The sequence below is a fragment of the Aethalodelphis obliquidens genome, unplaced genomic scaffold (assembly GCF_003676395.1).
Source record: "Aethalodelphis obliquidens isolate GAN/ISIS:26980383/991018 unplaced genomic scaffold, ASM367639v1 scaffold517, whole genome shotgun sequence".
Taxonomy (NCBI): domain Eukaryota; kingdom Metazoa; phylum Chordata; class Mammalia; order Artiodactyla; family Delphinidae; genus Aethalodelphis; species Aethalodelphis obliquidens.
In genome coordinates this window covers 837-9,678 of record NW_020838431.1, presented here as the reverse complement: position 1 = coordinate 9,678, position 8,842 = coordinate 837, and the positions used below count along the sequence as shown (strand labels likewise).

Below are 8,842 nucleotides of genomic sequence, written 5' to 3'. Positions count from 1 at the left end.
TTCCTAGTGGCACTTTCTTAAACTGCCTTGGTATCCAGTGGATGCCAGGGTAGGGAGAGAGAGGTGGGTAGGGGGAGTGGGGATAATTCAGTTAGAAAGAGGACAAGGACTTACCAAAGGCTGCTACCTAGGATAAGACCAAAGGAACAAGCCCTAAGAAGTGGACAGAGAGCAAAACACAAGGAAGAGAGCGAAGTGTCTGCAGAGCGGACACATGAGACCATCCATAAAACAGTTTCCATAGATGGTTCCCAGAAAAACCCTATTCTGAGGCCCAGCACAGTAGCAGGAGGGAGCCTAGATGGAGTATCAGCTTTTGAGTTCCTAGATGGGAGGGAGCTGCTGCCTGGAGCTCAGGTCCAGGTATCATCTTGGGAGTTGAGAAGCTTGGCAGTATCCCAAAGAGAAATCCTATGTGAAGGGCCCAAAGCATCCAGATTCCCTCCTCCTGAGTCTGTTAGCTCCCATTCCCCAGAGCTGCCCAGATTGGGGTTCATTCCTCTCTTGCATCTCCAGGCAGCTGGAGCCTTGGATCTCCCCCCTCCCCCAATTATGAGCTTGTCTCACAATCTGGAAAAGACAAACAGTAGAGAATGAGTGCCAGCTAGGTGGGAGGAAGGGAGTGTAGCTCACAGTTCGTATCCTCACACCTGCGTTTCCTGATCCAGGGCCACCGGTGTTCACAAATTGTCACTTCACCATTTCCTCTCTCTGGGCTCCCCTGAAGCCAACTGCTTCCACGTGTCCACCTCTCCCACCCACACAGAGAAACAGTCACGCAGTGCTGGGCGGGGAGATGAGGGTGGGGTAGGGGCTTGCAGAAGGCAGGAGGGAGCGCGAGGCTCCGAGACACTTCCTCTACCCGGACCTAGTCTCCACCACCACCTCCCACGGATGCCAATATCCGGCGTCGAGCCCACCTCCTCTAGCAGCGGCCGATGCTTCCCTCCACGTATGCCTCCCGCAGGATGACTTCCTGCCTCTTCAGCTCCTGGACAAAAACAGACCCTGGCTAAGACGCTCGCGATTGGCTGAGGGATTGTGTCCTCAGCCAACAAAGGCCATAATTCTGGGCGCCTGAGGGATTAGCTTTCAGGCTAGTGCAGCATGGAGAGACACTCACCCACGCATCCACCATCACGTCCGACCACTCCTCTCACTGCCGTCTGTCAAGCGTCAGGTGCAAGTCTTTCCCATCCCTTTTCAGTGCGACACACCTCCACGCCGGTCTAAGTGAGAGTGCGGTCACGTGACCCACAGTTAGCCCCACTTAACCGCGCAGTCGGCAAGTCCGCCGCAGCCCCACAGCACGCAGGGCACAGTCTTGTGCCTCTGGGGTTGAGCTGCTTGCTAGAACAATCTGAAGCTCCTGATGGGGTGAAGATAGAGAGCTGAAAGGAAGGCTGGATTCGGAGCCAAAGCTTCCAGCCCTAAGCCTGGGCCTTGCTCTGTAGGAGCACAGGGCTGGCGAGGAACACCCCATGAGGAGTTTGGAGACCAACTGACTTTCAGTATTCTGTGCAAAACTCGGGTGACGTATTAAAACACACACAGGATCTGTCTTGAAAAATACTGATAGCCAAAACAAACATTCAATCTCCAATTTCCACCACCAGGACGATCTCTGTTAGCACTTGTGGTTTGTGAATGGAAGCAAAACTGCCACTTTGCCCTACTTCCATAAACCTTGCAGCCTAGAATCGGGTGGTGGTGGGGAAAGCAGGTTGCACTGTCAGAAAAATTATACAAAAATTGGGAAAAGACAACATAGGTTACTGGATACTTGTTCAGTGCAGTGCTGGGCTTCACTTTCTGTTGACAGAGCAAGTTTTCAACCCTAAGAGACTTATGTTAACTTGTAGGTATTTTGTCCAATAGCTATGGAAATGATTTATGTCCAGTGGAACAGATAACATAAATGGTTTCAATTTATCGCCCTTAAGATATCAATCAGTTTTGTACTTGATCCAGCAATGTTATACTAACATTTATTAATTTTCTATGTGTGTATGAAATTTAATATACATGTTTTGTTTATATTATTGTGTATATTGTATATACACATCTCCTTCAACCATTCTCATAATCTTAGCAGTTGTTGTGTTGAAAAAAAACTTCCATGTGTTCATTTCTAATTTACAAATCATAATTTTACCTTTTCAAAAATTAACATCCTCAGACAAAACAGAAATAACATTTCACCATGTCTAAAAATAATAAAACATATGATATTTCCCATAAGCCTGTATTCCCTCTCCAAACCAACTCTATCCCTGACTTCCGCAATTCTTGTCTTAAGGTATGGTATGATGTTTTTACTTATTACTGTGGAAAACACACATAACACAAAGCTTACCATTTTAACCATTTTAAAGTGTACAATTCAGTGGCATTAAGTACATGCACAATGCTGTGCAATCATTACCACTATCTACTTTTGGAACTTTGCTGTCACTCCAAAAGGAAACGTGATGATCTTTCAAATGCAACAGTCATGTAAAAAGGTTGCCATCTTTGTACAAGAGACTAGTATAAACTTAGCAACCTTGGTAATTTTACTTTTCTTTAAAACATTTCATAAGCTAATCTTTCTGAAGTCTCATTCCTTTTCAACTTTTCTAAATGAGTTTATCTCTAAAAAATTCTTTTTAACATATATTCATTTACATAACTGTATCCTTTCCAACATGTCCACCTACAACTTGAGGCACTAGATGTAAGCATATTGAAAGAAAAAAATCCTTGTCTAATTAATTTTTGTATCTCCCCAATGTCTGTCACTGAAAACTTATTTAGCATAGTGTATTTTCTTCCAGATTATGGAATATATGAAGTTTCTTAGAAAGTCATATTGAAATTGCACAGAAATTGTGTCTATTTACACAGTTTTTAAAATGGGATCTAATTTTCCACAGATGATGTCACAGTCTTCTCTATTACACCAGATATAAAAGCATGTGTCATTTCATGCCAATAAATAGAACATTTTTAATAGCTGCGTGGTATTTCCTTAATACTTTCCTTGAATTAGGATCACAAAGGAAAGCTTATTCCTGACTCCATTTAATTGGTGTGCTGTTGTACTCTTTCACTCTTCAGGTGGCACTGAGCAACACCTGTACTTTGTGTTGCAAAATGTGCAGATCTGGCCCAACTTAGTTCTCCAAAGTGGCCTCATTCCAACTGCATCCCTCATTAAACTTGTCTCACCTATTCCAGGCAGACAGGTTATATCCATACTACTGGAACAGATTTTCCAATTACACACTTTTCTTTACACCGCCACTGCTCACTTCCAAGAATGACCTAATGGGTTGTCTTATCCTACTTTTCAGTGACCAAATTTAAGTGCGTGCCTCTTCTCTGAAGCATTCCTCAAGTACCACAACCCACTGTAATCTCTTCCTTCTTAAGATCCAGGAATGGGATTTTCCAATGAAGGTATGTATGTCATACTAGTCATTGTCTATGTTTGTAACTGTGCACATTGTATCTACACCTCGATTTTGAACTGAAGAAGGGTCACTTCTGCCACTTTTCACACAGAACTTTATTGAAAACACAGACTTGAATAGAGAACCATATGTTTAAACAATGAATAGCAGGGTAGGTTACACAGGCGGCTCAGTTCATTGGAAGCTCAATACTGAAAAATACAGCAATGGACAGCAAGACAAATATCAGCAAATTTTTTTCAGCACTAATAGTCATTTGGCATCCACAAAATGATCCAGCTCAAACCAAGAATTGGACAAAGTTAACATCAGCATTAAAATATAAGTTACAAAATAAAACCAGACTGAAAACCAAAGCACTACTCAGGGTTCTTTGGGAACATAAGGCTGATCAGAGGCAGGTGGTTAATCATATTAGCTTTGCTGTCCCACCTCAGGATCATTCTGATTGTCTATTTGGACTTGCAGTTCCTCAGCTAACTTCTCAAATTCATGGAATGCAGAAATAAGCGGCTCAAGACTGAAATCATCATCAATTAAGGACATTGTTCCATTTTTTATAATACTACTGATATTCTGAAACATTTTAATAACAATTTGAATGTTATCATTTGTCTCTTCTATGTTAAAGAGACCCACAAATATCGATAGAGCCTTGGCACTGAATAGTTTTTTTGCCACCATAGGATTTTCAGACAAATTCAATAACATTTTCAGAACGTGAAATTTTGTTCTTGCATTGCCTGTGGTTAATAAGGAGAGAAACCCAGACATATAATTGGCAATGAGTGTGTGATAGTCTGTAGTTGTAGTGAGGTGTCTAAGCATCCTTAATCCAAGCAGCTGCTCAGGGGAACCCACGCTATGAGCAAGGGTTTCCTCACACACTTGACATATGAATGTCTCAATCATGTTTAGATTTGGGTAAGGTGGAGCCATATGAATCATATTTTCCAAAAAACTTGTCCTAACTCGGGAGGAGGGATAATTGAGCAAAGTTTCAATAAGTGAGACAACTCCTGAATCGCGAATGAAATCACGGGTAAACTGAGAAGCAGTCCTCATACCCATGGCAATCTTAGATATTTCATGAATGAAAGGATCTCGAATTTTGTCCATTAATAGAAGGAGTTCTTCAAACTCTTCAGGACCAATTTTAAGCTCACACTGTATGCAGCTGCAGGACCAACTCTCTGGCTCTGCACTCTCCCTGGTCCTAAGATGTTCTCGAATTTCCCTGACTGACCGGTAGGACGGATCATACTGAAATGGGAACTCAGGGTCAGGCTGATCAGGCTGAAGCAAAGATTCCTGCTCTTCCCCTTCTGGGGTAACTTCCACATTCTTGGGCTTTCCCTCAAACATTTCAGAGTATACGGATGCTGCTTCCTCAGGAATTCTAAAGGGGCTTGGGGATGGGAAGCCAATCCCATGACAAGGACCAGGTTTGAATTCAACAGTGACCTCTTCCCAGGTTTGGGGCCTGGATGATACATTAACTCCCTCCTCAGCTGTATCTCTGAACCTGGGGCTAGCCTTGTACACAGGATGGGGATTTAAGTCAAAGCAGGCCTCATCCCTGTCCCAGAACCAGGACCCAAATATGGCCTCTTCTTCAGACTCTGGCCTGGTCTCTTCTCTGGCCACAGCACCCAAACTGGACTTTTCCTCCGCCCAGAACAAGGATCCACCAATGGCCCCCTCCTCGGCCCCTGGCTCAGATTCACAAATGGCTGAAGCCCCAGCCTCCATACTGACCTCTTTCTCTGCCCAGAACCAGGACCCAATAATGACTTCCTCCTCAAACCTGGGCTCTTGTTTGACCCTGTCACTGTTATTAACATCTTTCTGGGCCCTGGGCTTCAAGACAGTGTTAGACTCTTCCTTGTCTCTGGGTCTGAATCTACTATTGGCTTCTTCTCCAGGTAAAAACCAAGACTCTTTATAGTACTCGTCTTCAGACTCAGATTCAAAAAAGTCCTCTCTCTTTGTCCTGAGCTTGGACCTCATATTTGCCTCATCCCTGACTCTGGGCCTGAACAAATTATTGGTATTTTCTCCAGCCCACAAGCACAATGGGTTGCCAGACTCTTCCTCAGACCCAGACCAGGAATCAATATAGGGTTCTTGCTTGGATCTGGGCCTGGATCTGGGATTAGGCTGATGTTTGGCCCTGTGCCTGGACCTGGTATTGGCCTCTTCCCTAGGCCATGATCTGATACTGGCCTCTTCTCCAGCCCAGAAAGAGGACATTGTAGAGGTCTCATCTGCTGACCAGAATCCAGACTCATTAGAGGCCTCCTCTCTGGCCCTGGACCTGGGATAGCACCAAGACCCCATATTAGTTTCCTCCCCCGATCCAAACCAGGGTTGGATTCCTGTCTGAACCTGGGAGCCAGGAAAGGTCTCAGTGTCTACATTGACCAGTTCCCTATCCACAGATAGGGCCATAGGTTTAGCAGCTGACCCAGACTCAGTATTGACCAGTGGCCAGGTTACTGCATTGGTCTGAGACACGCCCTCTGATTGCGACATTGCCTCAGCCCCGAACTCAGTCTGGGCCCAAGCCTGGGCTTCATCCTTGGGCCTTGCCCCAGGGATTGCCTTGGCTTCAGTCTTAGGACGTGCCCCACCTACTGCCCTGGCTTCAGTTTTGAGTCTTGCCCCTGCCATTGCCTGGGATTCAGTTTTGGGCCTTGCCCCGGCCATTGTCTGCGACTCAGCTTTGGGTCTTGCCCCAGCCATTGTCTGGGACTCTGTTTTAGGCCTTGCCCCAACCATTGCCTTGGACTCGGTTTTGGGCCTTGCCCCAGCCATAGCCTTGGACTCAGTTTTGGGCCTTGCCCCAGGTGTGGCCTGGGTCCTAACCTTTGGTCTGACCACCATTGGGACTTCATTCTCTCTCTCAGCCCCACCTCCAACCTCTTCTCCAGGCTTCTTTTCAGGCTTGGCCTGGACACCAGGCTCAATCTCAGCCCCAGTCATAATACAAGTTACAGAGGAGTCCTGATTAAATACCACTATCCCAGTCTCAGCCTCTACCACAGATCTGTCACAGTTTTCTATCTTCACACCCTAATCTTTCGATGATTCAGGTGATACAGTTGGAAACAAAAGTTAGAGTCAATCACCAGTCCAGCAGTCAATCAGCCTCCTTTCCAATCCCAGTCTCAGCCAATATTACAGACAGAGTGCAGAAGAAGCACAACCAAACTGGGAGAGGATAGATGGTTCCCGGGTGGGTGCACACCTGTTGAGGGTGGTGGTTAGCAGCAATTCCACCACCACCAGAGATGCCACTGAAGATCAATCTAGGAATCGAGAACGACGTGCGGCTTTGAGTCTCTTCCAACTGTGTCACTCCATGCAAAGACCCACACACAGAGACTGGACCTTGAATGCTTCGTGGGAGAGTTAGGCTATCAGAAAGTCTCTCTGTTATCCTCATTTCACCCCACACCCTTTACCCCCAGAGCTGTCACACTGCTTTGCTTGCTACAACACAGGTGAGAAAATGGTGGGAAAGTATCTTGGCAATGGGAGAGGCTGAGGAGCCCTCAGACCAGACCCTAATCACCCTTGGACCTGTGCTGGTCTCCTCTACCCCACCCAAAAGTTGTACCCATTCTCATACCTGCACTGTTGTGGTGAAATTTTCCTCTCCTTGCTTTGTTCCAGTGGTGTTAAGCCTTAAGCAAACAGCAGGCCATCCTATGGATAAGTAAACATACAGGAGAAATTAAGTCTGAGTGCTTGGTTGACAGGCAGACACCCTGATCCCTGATGCAAATATCTCTTTCTGTTTAAGTGTCTAATTTGTCTGATGTTTCCTGTCGCTTGATTCCTGCTCTCAGGTCTTCTCCGCCCATTCACAGCCCAATCCACACCTACCCCAATAGTCCTAATACTCCTGCAGGAAATGAGAAACGGGTTCTGCAGCAGTGTGCAAATCAGAAAGAGAGTAAGACATGTGAATCAAAGACACCCAACTGGATCAAAAACACCTGTCAATCTTTCTCTGTAGCTGCCCCTTGCATTGCCCCACTTTGCACAAACCTCCAGAGATTTAAGGCAGTCTTTTCCTTCTTTCCTTCTTTGCAGAAGTAACCAGCCTTAAAGCAGACCTATGGACCAAAGATAAAAAGGTTAAGACAATCAGAAGACCATGGTAGCAACTAAGCGCCTGATGGACAGACCAATATCAAGGATAGGACTCCATATACTGTCTTTCAATATTCAGAGTCCTCTTAGTAGAATATTCTCATTTTATCTTGGCCCTCTATTTCAGCATTCCAGATAACAAACATCTTCTCTTGACGTCATATTTTTCGCATTGCTCCCTTCTCCAATTCTGAGGATTCACCACTAGGTGCACCACATCCTTTGCCTTGCGCATTATAAATTGGGGGAAGGGCGCCCGCATATTCTAGAAAACAGGTTGTGCAGTGGTACTTGTATTTATAATTTGTCCCACCCTCACCTCCCAGTCCATCTTTTCCACCCCCAATTTTGGATGGAGGTGAGGGAGGAAGGCCAGGAAGTGTGGAGAAACCGGGTGGACAGGAGAATTTTAAGAGGCATTCCTGGATGCCTGACCTGCTCTGGTCGCAGTCACCCCATCCCAATTCGGGTGTCCAGTCACTGGCTGCTGCCCACCCTCACCCCCCATCCCCACACAACTTCAGAAATATAGGCCGTTTTCCCGTCCCTAGTTTTTCTCAAGCCTCTCCTGTACAGATGCACCCTGTGGCCTGAAATCGCCAGACCTACCGCGCACACAGGACATTCTGGCATCAAAGAGGCGCCTGTGGGAAGGGACAGCACCCGGCACGCGGGGTCCCACAGACCCCTTTCCAGAATCAGGGCCCGGGCGGGCGGCCCCCCGCGCCCTCCCGCTTGTCAGCCGGCTCCGACCGCCAACCCCGGCGGCCTCCCCAACGCCCCCAACACGGCTCCCCTCCGCCATTTCGCCCGCAGCAGCCTCCCCCACAGCCCTCTCCTGGCACAGGCACCGTCGACGGCGGGGCGCGGGCGCCCAGAAAGCCCGCCGGGGAGCGGCCGCGCCGTTCGCCTCCCCAGGATCCGAGGGAAACCCTGTGGCCAAGACTTCGCGCCCCAGGACCGGTCCCCGCCGGTCGCCGCCCCCTCAGCGCCAGGGGTCCCCCAACGATGCGCACCTCTCTCAGAGACCCGCTCCGACCCGGTTGCCTCCCCCTCGTCAGGCTGTCAGGGTCCGCGGGGCAGGGTGTGAGCCGCTCGTCGCCCCCAAGACACCCCCACTTGCCTTCGCAGGCGCAGGGTCCCGATGGTCGGCCTCCCCCTCCTGTCGCAGCTCCTCACTCGGATTCCCACCGCTCGCCGTGCGGGCAGAATGGCAAAGAGGCGTC

The 8,842-nt window shown here is 47.7% G+C and overlaps 1 protein-coding gene across 3 annotated transcripts; it reads right to left on the bottom strand.

Annotated features, from left to right (window-relative positions):
* Positions 1 to 3,529: 3,529 nt before the first annotated feature.
* Positions 3,530 to 8,099, bottom strand: LOC113616798 (G-protein coupled receptor-associated sorting protein 2-like). Of its 3 annotated transcripts, none has more exons than XM_027100164.1 (3): positions 7,512 to 8,099; positions 7,090 to 7,166; positions 3,530 to 6,874 (listed from the first exon to the last, which is right to left on the bottom strand). In XM_027100164.1, the coding sequence occupies exon 3, from the start codon at positions 6,438 to 6,440 to the stop codon at positions 3,870 to 3,872; it is 2,571 nt and encodes an 856-aa protein (XP_026955965.1). In that variant the 5' UTR covers positions 6,441 to 6,874; positions 7,090 to 7,166; positions 7,512 to 8,099; the 3' UTR covers positions 3,530 to 3,869. The 3 variants fall into 3 exon arrangements, with proteins under 3 accessions (XP_026955965.1, XP_026955963.1, XP_026955964.1); XM_027100162.1 differs by having other exon boundaries at positions 3,530 to 6,856; XM_027100163.1 differs by having other exon boundaries at positions 3,530 to 6,766.
* Positions 8,100 to 8,842: the final 743 nt, after the last annotated feature.